This window comes from Manacus candei, unplaced genomic scaffold (assembly GCF_025592945.1).
Source record: "Manacus candei isolate 608988 ecotype Guabito, Panama unplaced genomic scaffold, ASM2559294v1 h1tg000051l, whole genome shotgun sequence".
NCBI classification, from domain to species: Eukaryota; Metazoa; Chordata; class Aves; order Passeriformes; family Pipridae; genus Manacus; species Manacus candei.
The window spans coordinates 5,519,408-5,544,338 of NW_026138099.1; the positions used below are offsets into that span (position 1 = coordinate 5,519,408).

General features: G+C 38.7%; 3 protein-coding genes across 5 annotated transcripts in view; 2 read left to right on the plus strand and 1 right to left on the minus strand.

The window, feature by feature from the left end:
* CNTLN (centlein) overlaps positions 1-15,688 on the minus strand; it is a 263,978-nt gene extending 248,290 nt beyond the window's left edge. The window contains exon 1 of the mRNA XM_051801346.1: positions 15,370-15,688. Within this exon, the coding sequence (XP_051657306.1) occupies positions 15,370-15,393 (24 nt within the window). The 5' untranslated portion in view covers positions 15,394-15,688. The remainder of the gene's footprint in view (positions 1-15,369) is intronic.
* Positions 1-24,931, plus strand: part of LOC127477273 (uncharacterized) — a 702,414-nt gene that overhangs the window by 355,480 nt on the left and 322,003 nt on the right. The gene's annotated exons all lie outside the window — the stretch shown is intronic.
* Positions 13,372-24,931, plus strand: part of BNC2 (basonuclin 2) — a 344,665-nt gene continuing 333,105 nt past the window's right edge. Inside the window, exon 1 of one of the 2 annotated variants that reach the window (XM_051801370.1) lies at positions 13,372-15,275. In XM_051801370.1, the coding sequence (XP_051657330.1) occupies positions 15,264-15,275 (12 nt within the window). In that variant the 5' untranslated portion in view covers positions 13,372-15,263. Of the gene's footprint in view, positions 15,276-15,707; positions 16,353-24,931 lie in introns of those variants that run through there. The other variant, XM_051801371.1, reaches the window with a different exon arrangement.

Here is a 24,931-nt window from a genome sequence, read left to right on the forward strand (position 1 = left end):
GATGCTTTGCCTGATGCCCCCCAGGACACGGTTGGCCCTCCTGGCTGCCAGGGCACTGCTGACTCATATCGAACTTACCATCAACCAGGATCCCCAGGTTCCTTTCCATGGCACTGCTTTCCAGCATCTCATTCCCCAGTCTGTATGAACATCCAGGGTTGCCCTATCCCAGGTGCAGAATCCAGCACTTTCCCATTGTTGACCTGATTGGTTGATGATTGCCCAGTCCTCTGATTTGTTGAGGTCTCTCTGCAGGACCTCCCTGCCTTCGAGGGAGTCAACAGCTCCTCCCAGTTTTGCGTCATCTGCAAACTTGCTTAGTATCCCTTCTAGTCCTGCATCCAAGTAATTTATGAAGCTGTTGAAGAGTACAGGGTGTAGGATGGAGCCCTGTGGAACCCCACTACTTACAGGTCACCAGTCTGGTGTTCCCTCACTATTAGCCTCTGTGACCCATGAGCCAATTTAATGATCACTGTCTTAATTTCAAAATTTTAGCTGAGTGTACATCTCTCTACTCCTGTAAGTTGGAAACTTCTTGTAATACCCATTTTATACCAGAGGAACTGAACTACGAAGAGACCGTAAATTGGCTTAGGTCATGCAAAAAGAATAAAAAGGAAATAAAAATTGAACCCAGTTTTCTCAAGAATCCTTGGGGGTGCCCCTTGAGACATTCCTCCTCTAGAGTAACTGCTTCTAATATTTGCAGATTTGGTATGTACCTCTAGTTGTGAATAAAGTTTTTTTTAATATGTTAAAATAAGTGCAATCTCGAGAAGTACTTTTGTTGATACAAGGAATTTATAATAGACATTGATAGCATCTTTGATTCAGAATACATGCTTGCTACTAATAAATGGCACTCCAAAATGAGAAGTATATTTACTAATGTCACACGTTATATAAATTATTTTACTTGCAAAAAAAGTGTAGTAATTTATATATTTCCATGTCAATTTTCTTTCATCTAAATACTCCATCTTCCTTATTTTTAATTCAGGGAAGAAATTGTATCTCCAGATAGAAGGGGAGAGAATGAAAGATACGTGGCGTGAGAGTTAAAAGAGAAGTTGTACTCAGTTATTAGTCTTTGGAGATTATACCACCTAATATAGCAGAAGTGGAGGGAGTTTGAGAATACAGCCATCTATGGTAACTGGAGAAGCAGAAGCCAAAGAAAACATGAGAAAATGACAAAACTAGATCAAGGAAAGGAGGTACATAGTTAAATAACTCAGAAGCATTAGATCCATATTGAAGGCAAAATACATTGGGACAAGCAATTCTGAGCAATTTCACATACTGACCAAAGAAATTCTGCAGTAGGATGAAACTAAGTGCTGAGTCATATAAATCGTCTAGAAGTGCAGCAGTGTCACTAACTACTGATGGTTGAATGATTCATGTTCACAGGTGTTCTTTAAACTCTTTGCTTATAATTAAACATCAATGTACTTTTTGTATAATTTTGATTGTTGATCAACTACTTTTTGTGGTTGATCTACTAAGAATAGTGTAAACTGCATTATCAGACAATATCAACATGAACTTCCCTGAAGTGTTTGAAAAATAGTTAATAGTTCCTTCTAAGAGAACTGCAAGCAGTTACTTTTGTTCACTTCATGCATTCAACAAAATTTTGAATATTATCTATTTCCACTTATTTGACCTTCTATCAATGTTATTAAGGGAAACCAAAGACAGAATTTATTTTAATATACCACAAAAAATAAGATAGCTAAAATATATAGTAAATGTCTGCAGTTTCTTTTAAAGTATAGATATTGACATGGTCTGAATTTGATTATGGTGCCTTACACTAAAGAGTCCTATGTTTGTGAAAATCAAAGAAAATGCACATAGTTGTCTAAAGTAACAACAGCAACAACAATAATGTTGTTTTCAGTCTTGCTGTTTATCTAAAATAAACTACACAGCCTGAACAGCAGACAGAATAGATAACAAATAGGCACTCTCTACGCTCATTGCAGACCTGTTTTTTCAAGCACACACCCAAGCTTTTACTCAAAAGTGGAAAAAAAGAGAAAAGAAAGTCATAATCTGGGGTGTCCAAAATAAACTTTTCAGGATCAGTAGTAGCAGCTGTATATCTCTTTAATAATAAATATTTTCCTTCCTAGCTCTCAGCACGGAAACCTGACTGCCATTCATGGCTGGGCTTCGCAAATGAAGATTTGGGAAGGGCTCTACCCACGTTTGTTACAAGTGCACTGGTGGCTAAAAAGGCCAATACGAGACAGGCACGTCCGGTTGCAAAAGGCACAGTAGAAAGACTCCTTAGGTGGAATATTCTGCAGGGCACGAATCTTTCTGCGTTGTCTCTTCTCCTCAAGAGTGGTCCTGCGTCCTTTCTCAAAAGCATCAGCAGCGTTATAGATGGTGTGTCTCCAGACCTCCCGACTGGAGGCCAGAGTAGACCAGTTATGGTGGTCAGTATGGCCAAGGCTGAGATGTTGCTTCAGGAAGTCCTTGTATCTTCTCCTCGGGGCTCCTCTCTTGCGGCAGCCAGTGACAAGTTCACCATAAAGCAAGATCTTAGGGAGGCAGTGGTCCTTCATCCTGGAGACGTGCCCTGCCCAACACAGCTGTGTTCTCAGCAACATGGCCTCAATACTTGTGACTGCTGCTTGTTCAGGAACAGATGTGTTAGTCATATAATCTGACCAGTGGATGTTTAGGATTGTGCAGACACAGCGCTGATGGAAGCGTTCTAGGAGTCACAGGTGGTGACAGTAGATGAGCCATGATTCAGATCCATATAAAAGAGTAGACAGCACTATGGCTCTGTAAACACTGATCTTTGTGCTTTTCTTCAAGTGTTTATTTCGCCAAACTCTTTTATGGAGTTTTCCAAAAGCACTATATGCCTTTGCTAACCTGTTGTCTATCTCCCCATCAATCTTACCATTGGAGGAGATGAGGCTACCTAGGTAATTAAACTGCTGGACTGATTTAAGCAATGATTTGCCAATGGTGATATGGGGATGATGGAAAACTTCCTGAGTTGCAGGTTGGTAGAGAACTTCTGTCTTCTTTAAGCTGACTTCCAGCCCAAAGAGCTCAGCGGCGTCTGCAAAGCAGGATGTTAAACGCTGCAGAGCTGCTTCTGTGTGGGCAACAAGGGCGGCGTCATCAGCATAAAGCAGCTTCCGGACAAGATGGTTTAAGGTCTTGGTGTGGGCCTTCAGTCGCCTTAGGTTGAAGAGGCTTCCATCAGTACGCCATCAGACTGCCAACAGAACTGATTTTAATGACAAAGGATTGAGGAAAGTTCACAAGACACATGAACACTACAACAAATTATCAAGTGGGGATGAAGTATGCACATTCCCTGTATGCCCTGTTGCCCATATTTTGCACTAAAATATAAGGTGAATTTATTTAATACTCTTGACCTACCTAACAGGTTTGTTTTACAGATCCAAGCTTCCCTTTGTGTGGAGTCTGTTTGCGTTCCCTGCATGGCTTGAAAGCGTTTATTCTTATGGCTCTGAACTAATAAAAAATACTATAACCTATACATGCCGAGCAATTTTTAAAAGTCAAATTCAGATGCCTAGTACCGTTTGTGTGAGACAAATTAATTTCTTCTAATATACATGTAAGCTTTGCAAGTGCACGAATAGTAGGGCAGCCTTTACCTGAAAGCTGTCTGATTCTACTTGACTTTTATTCTTGTTGCTTATATAAACACATTTCTGCAAACAAGTATTTTTTTTACTCTGTACAGACAGTCCTGTAATTTTCACAAATTTCTAATTTTGTCTGTGATATGAAATGCATTTACTGAATATCACACTGGATAGATCTCTAATTTCATATTGTAATCACAATTAGTATCTTGAAACATTTACAGGAACACAAAACAATCATCCTGCCCTCAGTCCTAAAATTATTGATTCCTGAGCATACCATGATTTAAGAAGTCTGGATATGACTTAATTATCACATGTTATTTCTGAGCCAGCCACATATCTTCACTGTAGTTAGTGGTCTGCAAGACAGTGCAAAAGACTTCAATTTGGTTCCCTGCTTTTGCTTACTTCACCAAACAGATATGTTCATATCTGTATAACAGCTTTCATCCTAGACTCTCTGAAGATGCACAGCAGGAAAATGTAGAGCTGTCATGGTTTGAGAACGCCAAAAATCTAATTCCCTAGTCCAAACCCCCGTCCCACATCTCAACCCAGTGTGAAATGGGTTTTCCAGACACCACATGAGACTCAAAATGGGGGAAAGGGATTATATATTACAATGACTGTACAGATAAATACTACAATACATTATATACGATCTTAACTATCTCTAAACTCTACTGTGACAAAACAGTACTTACAATGGATCAAATCTCTTCTCCCCTCCAAATAAAAGTCCAGGAGGGAAGAAGGAAAGATCCTGTCTACTCTCAGAGCAGCAGTGTTTTTAAGGCAGCAGGTTCTCTCTCTCTCTTCCATGCAGCAGCTGTAGCTGGATCTCTGCCAGTACCCACAAGGGGGTATCCAAGCCCCTCAGCCCGTCGTCTTCAAGCGAGGGTCTTCTCTTCCGTGGGCTGAGTTTCCCAGGACAAGGGCGCTTCACCACATCATATCACGAAGTGCAGGGGTCTTCATGACGGTCCTTATCTTCAGGGGATTCAATTTCCCCTACAGAGCTCCTGGGCTCTGATCTCAGGCTGCTAGCTTAGCTTAGCAGCAGCAGTGAGGGGGGGCCAAGGTCACCCCCTCTGCATTCCTCTGGCCATCCTGGTCTAGCTTTCCAGAACGCCTGAGCTTTTCAGCTCCTCTCTGCAGTGCTACTGCACTTCACTCCTCCCTTCTAGGAGGGGTCTCCAAGGAGTTTGGGGGTTTTTGATTCAGTTCTTACCCCAGAACTCTGTCTCTGTAGTTTAGTCTCGCTCTCTCTGCTGCTGGCTCTCTTTCTCTTTCTCTCTCTCCTTCCAGAAATTCTCTCTGTGTTGCTGCATGCCTGCCGTTGCTGCTTGGTCTTATCTCTTCTGGCTCTCTGCCACTTTCTCCGTCCACTGCTGTTCTGCCGCCGCTTTTCAGTATCTCTTGCTGTGGCTCACAGTGGAGAAACATCTTTAGCTTTCTAGCTACAGGTACTTAGCCCAGTTTTACACTGTTCCAAGTCCCTGTAGCCCCCCTGCTGGGGGCAGGGGGGCTGTGGCCCCCCAGAGGGGCTCCTGCCCCTTCTCCTTGTGGCCTCAGAACATGGCTACTTCTCCAGCAACAACTACAACATCACCTTCTCTTCCGTTCTGCTTGTGATATGTTTATATTTTGCAAAAGCGCTCATTGGTTAAAAACCTCAAGTGTCACCACCCCCTGGGGTTTTAGCATTTTATAACTTCACGGGGGAAAACTGTTTCCCCCACCATAAAAGCTGTTGCCATTAGGATGATTTTACAAAGAAGGAGGCCATGCATGAAATACCAAGAAATTTCAAATAAATTTTTCAAACTTGAGAATATTCATTATGGGAAATCTAATTTAATTTTTACTAACATTTAAGTGTTTCTACTAATACTAAATGAATGTATAGCTCTATGTCAAGCCAAAGAGACCTTAGCATCCTCAACAAGTGTAATCCTATATAGGTCTTATAAGGTAGTTTTCAGAGAAGAATGCACAAGTCTTCACAGGTTTGTCAATAACTCCAGTGGCAAGGTTGTAGTTAAAACTGAATTAATATGATTTTCAGGATACAAGCTGCACAAAAGTAACAAACTATCTACAATAGGTTTCAAGAGTCATGTAAAAGCATATATTAGTTTAGCTTCTGTCTCATTTGATAACATTTGTACTGTTTTTGTGAGCTGATAATCTTTGATCAGCAGTCATGATTACTTGGCTCAGCTGTGTCTTGAAACACATGGCATGGAACAGAGGAATTTTGACAATTATAAGGTTGATCATAATTCTAGTAACAACTTTGGTGACAGAGTAAAGCATATTTTATGTTGTCTTGATAAACTGAGAGTAGCTAAGAAAGGTTTGTTTAAAAGTTGGTGGCAAAGAACAACACAGAGTAAGGTAAAAATAATAATAATAAAAAAGTCTAAGCATCTTGGATTATTGTGTATCACAGTAATACGGATGGGGATATCCAGTTAGAGTGGAACATAAGCTGACTAGATCAGTATGATATTAAAAAGCAAATGCCATTTTCAGATGCATTACCAAGAATATTGTACATCAAATACACTAGGTAATTATTATCTATGGATCACATAAAGCTTAAGCTAGAGAACCATTTGCAAATCAGACTAGTGAACTTGCTGGCATTTAAGGTAAGTTGAGTAGTACTCAGGAAAAAGCATTAAGAGTGCTAATAATTTTCAGAAATACAACCCATGAGAAATGCTTGAAGGCAAAGGCACTGTTGGGTCTATGGGGAAAGTGGAAGCCTAAAAAGAACAGGAGAAAGGTCTTCCAGTATTCACAAGTCTGCTGTGAAATCTGTCTAGGACAGGACAAGTAGGAATTAGTTTATTTATAGGAAAAATATTTTTTTTAGCTATTAGGAAAATCTAACATTAAAGGCCGTGAAGTACTGGAGGCTAATAAAGGCCACTTATGGAGGGTATAGTGGTATTTTTTAGAAAACTCTAAAACAACATCTCATAGAGATGTTCCACATATACTAATCTTCTCTTAGAAGTCCTGAGACTTGATCCAGATCCAAAACTCTGCAATTCCATAAATTCAAGGTGTCATACAGACTGCACAGATCCAGTTCAAAATGAAGTAATGTATGCTTGTCATATGCAGTGATGATGTTGGGTGGTTTGTATCTGCTGTTCGCCATCACAATACCAGCTTTTCATCTAAAAGGTATGATACCAGTAACATGTAGCTATTTTATATCGATAGATTTACTTTTCCCGGTATAAGTAAGTAAATTTAGAACCTACATTATTGGTCTAGCTTTTATAGTAATACCGTAAAATATTTTAAAGGCTAGAGGTAAGATCATTTTGAATAAGGCAAATAGAGAGTGAAGTATTATTAGAGCTAGAAGTAGATCATTATGTATTTCTTTTGATGCCCCTCTCCTTCAAAATGAGACTCTGAGCTAGTTGCACTACTGATGAATAGCATTTTCCTCTAGTGTCTGGAAAAATGTATCCATTGGTATGCTTCTACGGCAGATTTCCTGACTAAATGCCTCCCAAAACTATACATGAAGAACCAGATGTTTCTGTCTTTCCTCTGCATAAATGCGGCACTTCAATTAAAGATCATATTTCCTTTCAAATATAGAATTTATTTTATCTTCAATTTTAAAGCAATTATTTCAATTCTATTAACACCTCTTACAAAGCACTAAGAAATGCTTGTGTGTGCATGTGCACGTGGCCGGTTTGTAAAAGAAATAAGAAGACAAAAAAAGCTGAAGAAGTTACAAGGAAATACTTTTTGTCTTTTAAGAGAAATATCTGAAATTATTTAGAAGAGTACTTAGAGGCAGTATCCTTTTACAAATGTGACTTGGACTGTATTTCAACCATTCTTTAAACTTCTAGGGAGAAAGAAAAAAAAAGAAGAAACCACGTTGAAATCTTGAGCTATCCTTTATTATTAAAGACTGAAACAGGGAATAGCAACAATGTTAGGGGAGGCACTGACAATAAAGACTGGATTCATGGACTTTCCACACCATCAAACCCATAAGACTGTATCTGCTAGACTATCTGAAGATTCAGCTAATTCTGCGATTATTCAGTTATAGACTACAGAATAGCAAAGCTCATATTTTAAATTTAAATATTTTATTTGCTAGTCATGTCACTGAACTGAAGATCCTACATAACTGCTGATTTTGTAACAGTTGTCATAGTTCTTATCTCACAGCTTGTGGAAGTTCTTCTTTAGTAGCGATGTATTTGCTATCAGTGCAATACCCATTAATTGGCAGTTATGGGTCAGGTAAAAGAAACTTGACCTCATCAGAGTGATCTGTGAAACAATGTTGCCACCTTTGACTGGGACAGGTTGTAGAACTGTTTAAAATTTAAAATTCATGCTGTCTAGATCACAAAGCCAAACAGAGTATCAACAACTTTTTTTATTTATGTGTATCAAACATAAAATTACTTTTGCATGTACATAGTGTATTTGTTTGCAAAAGCCATAGGGCAGAGAATACATGCAAATGAAAACCTTTCAGATACACCAAGAAATCAGAAATAGAGTAAAATTAAAATGTTCAGCATATAAAACATAATTTGACAAAGAAAATCTCAGCTGCTACGTATTCAATGTCATATTCTATGAACAGCCCCTCTTTCTGTCAGAGTATTTCACAAAGAAGAGCTTCTTGCAGTCCTTCAAATCGTAACTTCCTTTGATTCTTCATTAGAGGCATTGCCCTGTCCTCCTCATGTCTAGCTCTAGGTATATTCAGGTATATACCTCTGTTAATACCTGAACAGAGATATTCATTAATAGTACCTATAGGGTGAATGACACAAGTCTAAATGGACTTTCACAGTAGAAAGTTTTTTTTTTGTCCTTGACAACAAATATACCAAAAGACTCTCCTGCCCTGTGTAACTAAAACTCACAAACTAGAATTTACCAATTCAGAAAGACCCACATTTACATTTTGAATTGACTCTAAAAAATTCTGAGGTTTTAAAAAGAACCATTTAGCCAACTGTTCACTGTTTCCCTTATTCTACTTTTCCATAGATACACACATGGAATAAATTCATTTTATTAACTTCATATATATATATATATACACACATATATACATTTATATGTGTATACACACACATATATATACACATATATGTATATTCACACACACACACATATATACACATACACGCTGGTGGAGCCACAAACTTTGAGAGATTGGTGAAAGCTCAAAGACCAACCCTTTGGACGTAAAATCAAACTTGTGGGGCAGCCGAAGAACAGAAAGGAAATTCAGAGTTCTATCTGGATAGCATTATCAATTGCAAACAGTATTTGACTTATGATCCAGTGGATGAAAAAGTACTTTAAGAAGGAAACCAGGTTTTGGAAACAATATTGTAATTTTCTATTTTCTCCTGTGTCCTCAGACTTAAGGTATAAGTAGCAATTCCAGTAGCAAAGTCTACCTTCTTTTTGCAATTTTACCTGTCCAAAATGAACGAATACAGGAAGTCTAGTAGATCTCCTCAACAAAGTTTTTATACTAAAAAGCAGCAAGAGTACCTGGTATTCTAACTAGATCTTTGGATGTGAGGCTTACAATCAAGCTCAAGCTCAAACAAGACCTATTAAGTATCTGCTAGTAGTTGAATAGTTGAATCCATAGCTAAGAGAGGCCCAAATCGAAAAGCTGGTCTTTTGCAGAAAGGCAAGTATCAAGCTGTCAATTCTTCTGCCTTCTTTTCTTTCTCTTGACAAGAAGGTCAATTAGTATTTTATTTTTTAAAGCAATTATTAAAAAAAATAAAAAGGAATAAAGAACTTGTGATGCATGAGTAATCTTTATATACCACATTATTTAAAGCCTGCTTTTATGTTCTGTTCTGTACTCAGGTTAGGTTGCCACATCCATTAAAGCCTCCATTTAAGCAAGGTGTGAATAGCAGAAAAAATAATTTTTCTAAAAGTAGGGAAGTCTTAGCAGTAATCTCTCGAGCCTGGACATGAAAGATTTTGTGACTTGCACCGCCAATTTACATTTGACATTTTTAAGATACTGAGCCACCAATCACTATTAGCTGCGAGTGGGGCATTTTATTTGTTAAAACCAATTTATGAGATCAAGTTAAATGCTCATTGTAAGATACCAAGATAAAAGAAGTAAAATCCCATCAACAATTAAAGTTCAAGACTAAAGCAGTTAAACTGGATAAGAAAAAAGTTGTGCTTACAACTAACTCTCCAAGGGAATCACTTTTGACTGGAGTAATAAGGAAAACAAATGGTAAAACACTAAGAGAACTGAAAAACATTGAGATTCACTTGGGAAAAATACCCTCAAGTGTTATATGAGATAAGCTGAAACGTATTCCAGAATGCATATAGAACACTATGTGTGGTCTCTGACTAGCAATTACTAAGTTATAGAAAACAATCTTGATGGACAAAGATTGGAAGTGACAACAGAGAAAGAAGAAACTTCAATTTAGAGAGCTCTTAAAAGTAAACATATGTATTCTTATTGAAGAAAGAATGATAATAAAACTGCAAATAAACGAAAACATGTATTTTTCTTTCTTTACTACTTTAAGCGAGTTGCTGAAACTTATTGCTCTATATTCTATCCGTCTCTAAAGTGGGTTGAACAGTTTTGTTTCTTTGCTCCTGTTTAAAACCTTCTAGTGTCCCTTACAAAAACTGTTGTAGAACTACAAAGTAACATCTATATCTATTGCTTTTCATATATATTCTTTCAGCTGAGTTCATAAAGTAATGGAAGTACATTTGTCTTTAAGAACATCTGCTAATGCATTTGGGAAAGTTTAGGATAAATCAAACTGTGTGACAGAAACCTCTAAAATAGTGTTAGAAAAGATTGGGTACAGAGGATACGGTACAAAAAGAAAAAAAGATGGACATGCTGCTGACAACCTTTTTTCATCTCTAAAAAAACCCATTATGACTGGGAGGACCTAGCAACATTTAAGTGCTGGAAAGACTTCAAATCACCTGCAATATTTTAGTGCAAGAGGTAAAGGAAACAATTAGCTGTTCTTATTTCACTTCTTCAATGACAAAAATACTTTTTGACTCAGAACACCTAACTATCAGTATTATTATTTGACATAGTTTCATGAACTTAATACTGAATTTTGTCAATTGTTAGCAGGAGTTAGAAAGGTGTATGTTCAGAAGTTAGGAAATGTTATGAGTGTCTACGCAACATTAATTCAGCCCTTCAGTGTGATCATGTACTGTTTTCCCCCTGCAAGATCTGTCTGTATCAAGTACACAGAATGGATAATATTCCCTAAACAAAAAGGATTGCCTGGTATAATGAATGAAGCTTCTTTTCTAATATTTTCCTAATTTAAGGCTGAAAGATGTTTGATGAATGAGACAGAAAGATAGAACTACAATTAAAGTAGATGAAGCAGTTAAACTCCACCCTGGAGACTTAGATTCCACCCCTGTACCTAAGCTCCCGTGTGAACCTGAGTAACTGACTTTAAACAAAATATTTTCAGTTGGTCCCTAGTTTTCCACTTCTTGTCTCAGGTTCTGGTGGTTCATAGCTAAGTTTAGGTGAACTTCTTTAGAAACAGCATCTTTGATACTCTGCCTACATCAGATCAAATTTCAGACTCTGTCAGGAAATTATAGTTTGCCAGAGAAATCATTAGACCCTTTTTTATAAAAAATGCTCAGATATTCTCTTCTAATTAGGTTCTTGATAATGGCTGAAGTTCTCCCAAAATTTCAGTATCTGATAGAGTAACTAGCAAAAAAATCAAGTAAAAATGCCTAAAAAGAGGAAAAATTAAAAAGGAAAAAAAAGGAAGAGTCTGTAATAGGAAGTAGGAGCCTATCTATTGTAAGTCATGCTATAAGCCAGGCTATAAGCTAGCTATTGTAACTAACACTTGGAATATTGTAACTAATACTCAGAATACTTAGAATAGTTAGAATAGCAACTAAACACAAACATTCAGTATGTATATGGATGCTACAGCCATATTCCTAAATAAAACGAATAACCTGATTACGACTTCATGATGGTATTGGTCTAAAATTTTGATGATTACTTTTGGATTGGATTCTTTGCCCCTGTATAAATTGTGGATTATGACAACGGTTTCATATTCAGGACTGGGAATAACTTCTCTGTTGGAGATTCTTTCTATTGGTAAACTGTTTTTTCATTAACATTTCAACTATGCCATTCTCTAGAAGTGTTTTTTTCTTGCCTTGCCACTCATCAGAATATGGAGGATTTCAGTTGGGTATCTCGCTATAGCCCCTTTCAGGCCTCTGGTGCATTATGTCCCACCTCTGCTCTATTGGGCACATCCTCTGGACTGTATCACCAGGTTTGCAAAATGGGCAAAAGATACAAGTGAACCAGAAATTCCCTCTGCGAGAAGGAATATCAAGATAGCAGAGAAATACCACATTCTGGAGACAACACAATTTAGATGAATTATGCTTCCATTCTTCTCAAGTTACAGTTACTACTCTGACTCTAACTTGCAACGTCTTGGTGTTCCAGTCTGGAAAATAAAACAAACAAAAACCAGAAGAAAACTATTTTACTGTCTAACTTTGTTACACTAATGAATCTCAAACCAGAGAGTACTATTAATTCTTTATGGTGGTTATAGCTGGTTTTGAAGGAAATCTACAGTGAGAAAGTACTTGCTTTACAGATATTCCTATTTATAGACATGAAGCTGAAATTATTAGATGCTGCCTTCTTTATGAACAATATCATTAGTCTAAGAAGCAAGGAAAAGTTAAGTTTTTGCTGTTACTCTCTGAAACCTTACATATGATATCCAAAATTTAAGATAAGTACACCTTTTGAGAAGTCATAAGATAGTCCTGTGGCACATCATGAGTCTGTATGCTGTCTTTTCAGTGTTCATTGAACTACAAGAAAAGATATGTTGTCATTTCCTGCAACATCAATGATGTGCTGATTTCACAGTCACTACAGCACTATAAAGAAACAAAAGTCACTGTGCATGTGTATGGTATTGTATTTTAATAACAATCCTATCTTGCTAATTTTATCTCAGAATACACCACATAGTAGACAAATTTGAAAGCAAGAACTCCATAGAAATTTAAAACACTATTGCATATGTCACTGAAAGCACGATTCTGAAAGATGAGAAATTTTGGAAAATAAGTGCTTAGAGCTTGTTCAATCTGAAGTCTAATGATGTTATATATTCAAATGCCACCAGTTAGTTTTTTTGCTAATGATCCTTTGAGCAGAAATGTTTTACTCCACAATGTTTATCCTGTAATCTCATACTGTCAACTCAAGACTCAGAACTCCCAACAGCCAACTTGCCTCCAGCTATTTTACCTCCTCATCAGCTTTCAAGAGGCTGTAATATATTGTCAATACAAAAGCCATGGGCTTATTGACAGGTGGAAGAAAAAAAAAGAGAGGTTTAAAAATGCTGAATCAAATATCAAGCAAGATAACAAAGGAGTAGTTCCATGTGGCATTATTAGTTTCCATATAAAATAATTTAAGATTCTTTAAAAATAAAGTAACTGTAATCTATTAATGATTGTGCTATACTTACAGGGTCTTTGAAATGACAAATCAGAGCTTACATAGAAATTTTTATTGTGTGATATAAATTACTATGACTGTAATCTACTTGTTTAGTGCATACAGAAATACATCCTTCAAATGCCTAGCCCCCGTTAAAAAAACAACCAACCAAACACTCTTCCAGTGTTGTAAGGAAACCTGGCTTCAAATTCAGGTCAATGGCTGTCTGCCTACTATAAGCCTTTCATTTCACAAAGCTGTAACCATTTAAAACCTTTGACTCGCTTCTGTGAAACTGCACAGTAAAGATTAGTAAAGATTATGGGGATGGCACATGTTCACTCTAGCAGGTGACCATGCCTTTTGCGAGCCAAGGTTGCAGCACTTTATTTTTAATCTACAACAAGGCTGGCAGGACCCTTCCCTGCTTCGTGTGAGCAGAGGTGGATGTGAGGCTCTGAAGGCTTTGACCACGAGGGGGCTGTGTGAACATAATTTTTTGGCAACTTCTTGGCCCTTTCCAGTTTCAAAAGGGTAAATACGTTTTTATGTACGATGAAATGTGACTCTGAAATAATTAACAAGGTTTTTTTATCTCTCCCCTTTGACAGAAAATGCATGAAATCATGGCTTAATTAACCTTGTGATTTTTTTTTTTAGAATGACAATAAATTACTCAAAATCTTCATTGGTTAAAGTACTTGTAGGAAAAAAAACCAAAATCCTGACAAATGCAAAAGCCTCTTGAATCGTTGTTTAGAGCCTGAAACATCCTCTCAAGGATCAAAACTAATCCTGATGAAGTGTGGACGCTGCAAATCCAGTCCATAAACTGATACATATTATGTCTAATGAAGGTATCCGATGAATAACCAGAAAACGATGAATTTTCCACAGAAACACAGACAACACTGAGAAATATTAAATTAGTTTTTATGAAAACCACTTTTACATAGATATAGATAATTTAGAAATGTAGATCATTTACCCTTCTCTCTTCTGACAGCCATAGTAAACGCACAAATAACAAAGATGGCAAAATATGGTACCCCAAGGCATCATTAACAAGCTTGGGAAGTTGGTAATTCACAGGGACATGCAGTTCATTACCGGAAGAGTTTGCCATGGGTTTAGTCCATAGCAGACGCGGGAAAAATCAGGAGTGCAAATCAGCTACCTCCCATCTCCTCTCAATTTTTCTAAGTGCTAGGTCATCGAAGTGTACAGCTACACCAAAAGGGAGCAAAATGTGCTGTCTCTGTTCCACAGTGCCTGGAAAGTTCCCCTCACGTTCAGTTTTTAACGGCCCGGCCGTGTTCAAACCTCGCGTATAAACCTCGTGTTTATACGGCGCCTGAGGAGGGGAGCCGGCTTTGACCGCACTGGTGACCCTCAGCGCCTTCTCGGGCAGGGCAGGAGCCGGACCGACCGGGCTGCCGGTGCCGTAGGTGAAGCCTGTCAGCTCCCTGCCACCTTCCCCCGGCCAGGCATCCTGTGCAACGCAGGTCGGCTCTGCCAGCCCCTCTGCGCCGCGAGCGGGGCACGGGTGGAAGAACCGCGCTTCGAATCGGTAAGGAAAGGTTTCAGAGGGGAAAGCGGGCACAGAAGGCCAGCAGCCCGGAGACACGGCGCCGTGCGGTGCCCCAGGCAGCGCCGCGCCGGCCGGCCCGCCTACGGCCGCGGGAGGGCGCAGAGGGCCCGCCCCGCCCGTCCCCCCGCGGGAGCGGCGGCGGGAGCGGGCCAGGCGCTGTGTGCTTGCGCTGTGCCGAGCCAGGGCCGGCGCGGCGGCTGCGCTTCCACGGCGCCGCCGGGGCAGGGTTTCGCTCGGTTTGGCTCCGTGTCACACACAGATGTGACTCTTGTCTGTTCCCTGCGAACGTACAACCGTGACGGCTCACCTCCTCCCGCCTCCCTTCCCCCCCCCCCGAAAAAAAAAAATCCCACCCTTTTACAAAAAATTTCCTCAGATCCCACACCGAGCAGCAGCCGCCGCCGCCGCAGCAGAGTCCCGAGAGCTGATGGAGCAATGGGTGGGAAGCGGGAAACCGGCACCACGAGCGAAAACTTTGCCTAACTTTTCGTTTCCTTTCTAACGCTCTCCCCGCTCCCCCTCCGGCTCCTTACCCCCTCCTTTGGGCTACGCTCCATTTTGCGCCGTCTCTCTGCCCCCTCTCAGCCCTCCCTCCAGCTTGCTTTCGCCTTGCCGCCTTCTCTCTCGCTCGCTCCAGCAGCGCCTGGAGCCGATAAGGAAGAGGAGAAGCAGCGGGAGGGACCGCAGCCGCTGCGAGGGGCAGGCGGGCGGAGAAGCGGGAAGGGGAAAGAGGGCAGAGGGGGCGGCAGCCCGCGCTAGCCGCCCTCGCCACGAAGTTGGCGGCGGCCGCTGGGTGTTTTTGACAGCTGGGCGCGGACGGTCTCTGCCGCGGCCCCCGCCCGGCATAGAAAGTTTGCGGGTGAGGGTGGAGGCAGATGGAGTTAGTTTTTCAACGCCCCGACTGCTCTTACCCTTTCCCTCTGCCTCCCTGCCTGCCGTCCTCGCCCGAGAGCGCGGAGTTAGGAGGAAGCAGCACTACCCTCCCGGACCCGCTCGCAGCCTTCCCCCGCCGCCTCCCCTTCCCCAGCCAAAGATCCCAACAACAACAAACCAACCTGTGGAGACTCTGACCCGAACCTGGGTCCCTCCTCCCATAATTTCCAGCTCTCCGCTGAAAGCTCTTTCTCTTTCTTTCTCCCTGCTGCTTGAGCTGAACTTCGGGGGCTGAAGTTTTGAAAGAGTCAGAGAGAGGGCGGGGGGGAGAGAGAGACTCTCACTGCTGCTGCCGGGGTTTTTTTATTTTGGTGGTGGTGGCGGTTTGGTGGGTTTTGTTTGTTTATTTGTTTGGAGGGAGGGAGGGAAAGTAATTTTTGTTTTTTTAAATCTCCGAGTTTAGTTTAAATCACCTGGGGGGGGGGGGGGGGAGAAGGGCGGAAGGGGGGAGACGGAAAGAGAGGGGGTAAAAGAGAGAGAGTGAGGCGCTGAGACCCCAGAGGCAAAAGGAAGGGTGCAGGCACTGCCGCTGAAAGGAGTTCGAGAGACAGGGGGTGCACTTGACAACCAGCATGCAGAGATGGTAAGAAGTTTCCAGCAGCCTTTCGTTTTCATTCTAGCCTTTACTTTGGTTTGATTTGATTAATAAATTGTGCAGTAACACAAGCAGCCCTGCTCGCCATCGGTGTGTTTCAGTCCTCAAATAAGCAAGCAGCCGAGCAAAGGAGGAGGATAATAAATAAATCAGCTCTGTGCTGCGTGGATTGGGGTAAAAATGCCCAGGAGGCTGTGCTAAACTTTGAGTTTGGGGGGTTGAAATGGGATGACCACATGCTTTTTTACCGCCTCCTTGCCTTCACTAAATATGAGGGGCTAGCGTAAAAAAAGTGAGTATGGACGGAGGGAGAGTGGAGTGGTTGAATCGGATATACGGTGGTCTATCTGTTTTCGACACCACCTTCTGCTAGGAAATGAGTAAGGTTTGCACACAGTGTAAAGGTAATCTTTGAGAGCCTGGAAGGAGTTGTGTGTTTGCGTGTGAAACAACGTCTGCGGCAGGGAGACAGGAGTGTAAATCCACCTTCCCTCCGAAACTCTTTTCTTTTTGTTGTGCATGTGCTTGCAGTTTGCACTTCTCCAATCACCGATTGCTAACCGAACAGAGTTGTGCCTATGCCCTGATTGTAAAAGGGAAGGGGGACCCCCCCAACCAGCTTCGAACAAGTTTTTGCTTCTTATTTCACATGCTGTGCAAACGCCCGTCTCCTTTACAGCAGGAGGTTTGCAAAGCAGGGTTTGCGCTTTCACGACCTTTTAATTTAAAAATTAAAAATCGAAATGACCGAGGACCTCATTTTACTGAAGTCTGTTTTTCTGGGTCGTGATGTGAGGATAGGTTAGCAGCTGCGAAGGACAAGCTTGTTTAAGACTGCATTTAACGTTGCAGAATGGTAACTGTTAGAATTAACACGTGGATCAACCTTAGTTAGTGATGAACAGTGACCAGCCCATATTGAATGAAGTATATTTCCAGTCACTGTTTGACTACCGCTCTGCTTTCAGTCAGCTTTTGTCATCGCACTCCAGGGATGTTACAGACTTGTCTTGTGTGCCTTGAATACACACGTACATATGCACACACACACACACACACACACACACACACACACACACACACACACACGTGTGTGTGTCTATATATATATCCGTGTATACTCACATATGTATATGTTTATGCCTGCATACCTACATATATGTATACACAGCAGTCAAACTATAGGTAGAGTGTATGTCTGTGTGAATGAAGGGACTTCGCGATGGAGCATTTGTGTTTTTCCTTTCTCTCCCTAATATGACATGTCTTGTTTCAGTGATCAAAGCCACAATTGGAGTGTAGGAGATGCAACTGTCAAATGTAGGCAACAAGGAAAAAAAAAGGGGGGGGAGGGGGAAAAAACAGCATGTGCCCAGGACTGTGGTTACAGTAATGCTGACAGAAATTAAAGTGGGTTTGAAAGCAGCATGCGATTTATGATGGTTCCCATTTACCCTAGAGTCAAGCTGTTGTAAAACTGATGCACAAAAGACATCATGTAGTAATCTGGTGTACCCAGGATTAAAGTGGCAATGAGTGTCTTTTTGTGTGTTTGTCTAGCTGACAGTTAAAATGGTTTGAAGCTATTTTTAAGTATGAAATCAAAGCAGGATATTACATATTTCTTTTCTTAATCTGTACGTTAGCTGTATATAGCAGTTATTGAAATATTTTTTATTGTAAGGGGGCTTTTATTTTTCATTATCTTCCATTCTCCCCTCTGTATAATAACCCATCTCCTTAGATGAATTTTAAAATGGGGTAGCATTTTTTTCATAGTTTCAGAGTACAAATGTTCGCAGTTTAATTACTGAGTTCATTTTAGACAGTAATATTTAATAAACCTGATCAGCAGATCTGCACAAGAATACCAAGTTCCTGTAAAAGTATGTGGAACTTTCCTTACCCTTAGAATTGCAGGATATTTTTAATCTGAAATTTAATGGGGCATTTGAGCTGTCTGATACACTGTAGTTTCATTTTAAGCTGCCCAGTATTAATGAACCATTTAGCTCTATGCATGTTCTGGTTTAAATTCCTAAAGCACATGAATTTTAAAATTTACTATATATTTCAAATGATTCACCTTTATCTGACCAGATGCAGAAAATTGTAAGTGTAAATTATAAACTAATTTGTTATGAGCAAATTTTGAAACTCTTTTTAAGACTTGGGATTCTGAACGTGCTCCTTAAGCGCACATCTTGCACACATAATTGAAAAACCCTGCTTTGGTACATTATTTTGTAAAAGTTGCATTTTAGGGGGAAAAAATGCAGATCTATGCTTTTAATCACATTACCTTTTTACTGTTGAGGCATTTTGGAAAGATGAGTATGTGATTACAGTAAACAAAGTAAAAAAACCAGACAAAAGCAGAGATGACTATTGCTGTATTAAAATGTGTTACAGTTTGAATTTTCTAGTGAGTTTTTGAGTTCAGTGCTTTACATAACATTTTGTCCTAATCTTGCTTGCTGTCAGAGATGTTTCATGGTTGTGCAATTGCTGCAGTCAAGAATGCCAATTTGCATTCCAGGAGTGTTATTTGATTACTTTTATCTACACAGCTTGAAGACCAGCCCAGACCTCTCATTTCATCTTGCCATGTCACGAGTCAGTGCTGTGTCCTCTTTTCAAAAATCTGCCTGATTTAGGCAAGAAAGAAAACTACTTTCATGTTGCAGCCGCAGTCCCCTGCTAACTTGTCAGCAGCAGGATATGATTCACTTGGGCCCAGAAGAATGGTACAGAGATGATGGTTAGGCAGTTCAATAAGCCCATGGACAGGTAGTGTGTGACATCCCAAGAGAGCTTAAGTTAATGAAGAACAGGTCTGCTTAGTTCTTCATACTCTGACCTGGTGCTGTCCCCACAGTTTTCTCATTTGATCTTTCCCAGCAAATTGATCTTTTCTAGTACTTTTTTGCCTTCCAAGTTAGTCCTTGTGGGACTGAAATTAGCAGAGCAACTTAAGTTGGATAATACAGCTGTTCAGAAAAGAAGAAATTGGACACTATCTTGTAAAGGGGGGAGGGGAAAGTAAGCTTTTCTTTCTGTTGTTACTCAGAATTCCTTTTATTTTTATTATTTCAGTTTTATTTTTAAAAGCTTCACAATAGTCATATTACTTTGGAACTTCACTTTCTTATTTAAAGTTTGTATGGATGGTCCATTGCACACCTCATTAAATGTGTATCACTTAAATAAAACAAACATGCTTGCAGCATAGACTACAGTTTTGCTTTGGTGTTTGTAAGTTGAACTTGCTTGTTAGAAATGATTTGCTAGTCTGTAATGAGGCTTTTACAGTTGTTGTAAGACATTTTAAATATCAATTGCACATGCCAACTCCATTATTTACAGCCTGCTAAATAACTGTAATTCCGTAGTATCCAATACTGAAATGCAATGGAGATTAAACAATAAAAGCTGTTACAAATGGTGTGTGTAAATATTATGGTAGGTGAAAATACAGTCAGCAAATTACCACTGGCATTACTGGTTTTCTGGAAAACCAGCATATACAAACAAATTAGTTTTAACTAAGACACTCTGTACTTAAGATCCGGTCTCTAAATGGAGCCATGGTATTAACTGTGAGTCTTCTTTACATGATTTCGCACTTGGTAATTGGAAGGTGGAATGGAGGTGTGTATGTGTGTGTGTGTGTGTTTAAATACGTACATGATTAGGTTGTCAAACAATGTAAGATTTCAAACCAGAATTTGGTAAATACAGTGTAAGTTGGAAATGATTAAGAAGGTCTTTAGTATGCTGAAGAATAATAAGCTGTATTTAATTTTCTGTATTTCGTAGCAGATGTTCTCACATATTATCCATATCCTTTCAAGCTGTAGAATTGAAAACACTGCTGCATGGAAACAAGAACACTTATTATGTAAGGGAAATACTGCTCTCACTCTCAGTATTGCTTTTGAAAGTGGAAAGGAACTGTACAGGATCATTGGTCAGTTAAGCTCTTCTGCAGAGCTAGAGGGAGCTTCATGATTTTATTAGATATGCCATAGGCAAGAATAAAGGGGAAAAATACTCTGAATAAGGGAGGGTTGATTCCTAACTTTTTTTCAGGGTCAAAGATCTAGAAATTAGACTTTGAGATGTAATTATTTTGTTTTACATATATGTGTATGTCAGTGGGATTTGCAGCTGACTGGAGATCTTGTGAATTTCAAACAAAACAGAAATTACCAACAGCAAAGCAATTACATTTCAAAAAGTCCAAGTAAAACATTGGATTTTATACAAAAACCAATTTTTAATTTTTTTTTTGTCTCAAAGGTGGATGTTTCTGGCAGTGTCCTTTTCCCTTTTGCACTTTGGACACTGTCACTATAATGTGACTATAATTTCTTCGCTGGATATTGTTTAATGGAAGAGTCCTGACTTTCAGTCTACTGGTTTGCACAGAGCTTTTGATTTAATGATTTAATTTGATTTAATGTCCACTATTCCTATGTGTTAGGAAAAAAATATGCACGTCCAGAAATATAAAAGGTTCCTCGTAAAATACAAAACAGATAGAGTATATATGTCATTTTGGAAATATGTGTCACTTCCTAATCTAGCCAGGAATTTGTACTTAATTTAGAGGAATAGCATTTAATATGACTTAATAAAAAGCATCTGTCTAAACCTCATATTCTTTTTCATTTTCATCCCACCTGAATTCTGGCATATTTGTTCTAAAAATTCATTGATCATAATTGTTGCTTAATATTTATATGGCAACTTTTATAAGTATTACTTCGGACAAACTTATTTACCATTTAAGTAAATTGTATAATCCAATGAGATAAACTACCAAATTTGTCTTCTTTATTTTTCGCACAGTAGCTCTCATTATACGCCGTGCTAGTAAAACGCTTTATTTGTTGATTATTAGAATCTTAGTACATTCAGGAGATCTGCTGTAATTTAATGTAGTTTTTCGAAGAGATTCTCTCATTTAGAATCTTTTCATAATACTCTCACCACATATTATAAATATGTATATTTTATACTCCAGTTATGTATGTAAATATTTTTTTTCTTATTCCAGGTAAATCAAGGATTTTGAGAGAGAATTTTTTTCATCTGCAGCATCTGTTTCAGTACTTGTCTCTTGAAATATTTTATGTAAAAGTAACCCACACAAATTCATTTAATAATCAGATTTGCTTCTGATTTGTTCCTTTAGAGAGTTCTTTTGAGAGTTTCTCTTTAATTTTTTTTAATGACTTACTGTGACTTAAATCACATTTTTGTAGAAAACTATGAAAAACTAGATAAGTTTTAAAACCATGTTGGGCATTGCAATTATTTTTTAATTATAAGAACCAGAATGTTCATAGTGCTGATTTGTAACTTACAAGCCAAGTGAAATCAAAATGCCATAAGCTAACCACTAAAAAGTTTTTAAGTCACCCTGATCTGGTGCACTGTCTGGAGGTTTAGCTATGTTTTTGCAGTGTATTACAATTGGTTAGGTCTACTGTTCTGCTGCATGTAAAACTGTAGAAGCTAGGCCTGTTAGAAAATCTTCATCTGTGGGGAAAATTTTAGGGGTATACAAACCGTATTATTAACTGTTATCAGGTGTAAATGAAGCTGGGTGTATGTACAACACCTGTTATGCTGTCAGCTGGAATCATACTGAATCAATGTTGCAACTTTATCATATTTGTAAAATATGTATTACTTTGAAACTTATATTTGTGTTCTTAGTCAATGCTCTTTACTGTTGAATACAGAGATGTAACAGCAAACAGAAAACATTTTTCCCTTTCTGTGACCTGACATTTGCTGAAGTGCCCCATGCTGAAATTTCTTTTCAGTATCTTTTTTTTCTTCTGAAGCCAGACATGTACCCAGACACAAAAGCCTCTGTGTATAGCAAGCTGTTTTAAATATTGTGACTTGACGATGTGCTGTCCTTTCTCTGCTTGAGCCAAGGATCTCTGCTCAGTGTCTGTGGATTACCAAGTCCCTTCTTTATTGTACCTCTTGTCAGCTATTCCTATTCATTTAACCTTTCATTAGTGTCTGTGCAGCTTCACTGTCTGGAAAGGCAAGGAGAAACCTAAAGGCCCACTGTCACAGTTATTAGATTTCTCAGTTACATCCCAGCAACCATAAAGGAGTAAGAGTCAACACTATTGTCACGCATGCTGCTATCCTGGAGTGCAACTCTTCTGTGCATGTCAGGGACATGTGCCACATGTTGATAATGCATCCCAGGGATAAATGCACAACATGGGGGATAAACCAAGGCTGGCACTAATGAGCTTTGTAGGAGTTATTGCAAAGACAAACAGTTGTGAAGGAATTTCACTTAAAATGGCAGAGAGATGGAGTTTCATTAAGTGCTGCCAAGGCTTGCTTGTAAGGTACTTGTCAATCATGTTAGTTTCATTTAAGTGCCATTTACAAGGGAAGAATGTTTTCTATAACTTAGAAATGGATTGCTTTTCACTTTTAAGTTACCAAGCTTAAGTGTACTTGAAGTAGTCCCCATAATACACTTTATGACTAGTGTTTCTTTTTACTCATTTTTGGATTGAAATCTGGAAATCTTTCACATTACTTGAAAACAAAAAAACAAATATGAATTGCAATGCATTTTGAAATATTCCTGCTAGTAAAACTTCAGATTCACTCTTGATTTTCATAGTCTTTTCTGAAGCATAAATTTGGCTGAGAATATCTGGGTGCATCTAAGTAGTTTATTCTGCACTTACTGCCTGAAGAGCCAGAGTTATTAGTTGTGACACTACTTCCTCATTGTGCTAAGGCACATCCTCCATTTAATCCAGTGAATACATTTTGCTTCTGAAGTTCCTTGAAGCCCATCTTACCTTGACTGTTAACCAAATCCAGCTGAACTCTGAGCTCTCGGTTTTTGCAGTAATAAAAAAATACATGCTTATGCCTGACCTCTGTATAGTTGACCTTTTTGAATGCATTTTAATTACATTTTTATCAGTAGTATTACAACAGTGTGATACACAACTTCATATGAATTTCGTAAGGAGATTTTGGTCAAAATAAAATTAGACTTATTGATTTATAGTTAAATTATAATTTAATAATTCCCCTTAGTTCTGCCTAAACCATAAGGGTCTCATGTTGGTCCTATTCTTTCAGCAAGGTTGAAAGTGGAAGTAAAGCCATTGAAATCAGTGGAGTTAAAGTTTTATGAAACTGTTGAATAAAACCTCGTCACCTCCTTTGAACTTTCCATATGGCACGCTAAGAGGATTTTAAAGATTATAAATCTAGTGGGCAACAGGAAAATTCTTATAACTTCCTTATTTCAACTGTTTAGATTGACATCATCAGAAAGTATGAGTGGTCATCATTTATTAATAGGAATTTCGTGCTTTTTAGGTCTTCTTTACGTTTGTGATATTAAAGAAGCGAAGTGTGGCTGCACCTTTTGCTTTAATTCATGAGATAGAATCCAGAATGACCAGCAGTAGCTGATTGTAGGAACAAGTGCACCCAAAGAAAATGTGTTTAAGAGAAAAATCAGCAAACGTAATCTTTTTATTTTTCTTGTTCAAACACTGGAAACATTTGTAACGCTGATACTGAATTCTATTTACCTCAAATTAAAAGAGAAGCTATTAGATTTTTTTATTTGAATAAGACAAATATTTAAGGAAACAAATTCTTCAGACATGAGCTGGAACAAGTACCCTTAGTTTAAAACATCCTTTCATTACTAGACTGATATTAGCTTTGATGAATCTAAAACTTAGTACATGGTTTCCAAATCAAAGATGAAAGGGCCACTTAGGAATCAAATAAATTTTCTTATTGAAATGTAGCATTTGACATTTAGAAAGATGTGCTCAGCATGATGAACCAATTTTCTTTACTGCAACTAGCCTAGTGATTTTTTTCAATAAAACTAGTCTGAAATTGAATTGAGGTTCAATAAATTTCAGGTAAATTAATTTGGAACTCCTGATTAGTGCCATTTTTTAACTGAAGAAAATATTTTCCTGAAAGTACTTTTCCCCCTTTTATTGTTAAGATGCATCAATTTTCATTGCAAAGTAATTACTTATGTAGTTGTTTTGATAAAGTCTACTGGTCTAACTCCATTGGCGTTGTTTTAGCAGTGTGCCAATTTTGTTAAAGAAAGATTTTGTTATTCATCTCACTGTGAAGTTACGAATATATTCCTAGTACTAGTAAATGGACTAATACCCCATCTGTATGTCTGAAGAGTTATTATTATGTACAGTAATTTATAGTCTACAATACAGTTGGGCAGTGCTTTTGTATCGTTCTGATACCAATTATATGCTTCTAAAAGTCTACTGATAATACTTAAATCTCCAGAATGAGATTCTGTGCAGAATCCTAGAGAGCATGATGGACAATGTTTTGCTGTTCTGCTAAAGATGCTAAGAATTAGAAAAAAAGAGTAAATACTGCATAAGTAATAGTGAAAACTTTTTTGTTCTGTGCTGTGCCATGACTGTATTTCAGTTATCAGCTATATTTTGAGCTGGCTTTTGAAGATATCTTGTTTCTGATGTCGCATAAAATATGCC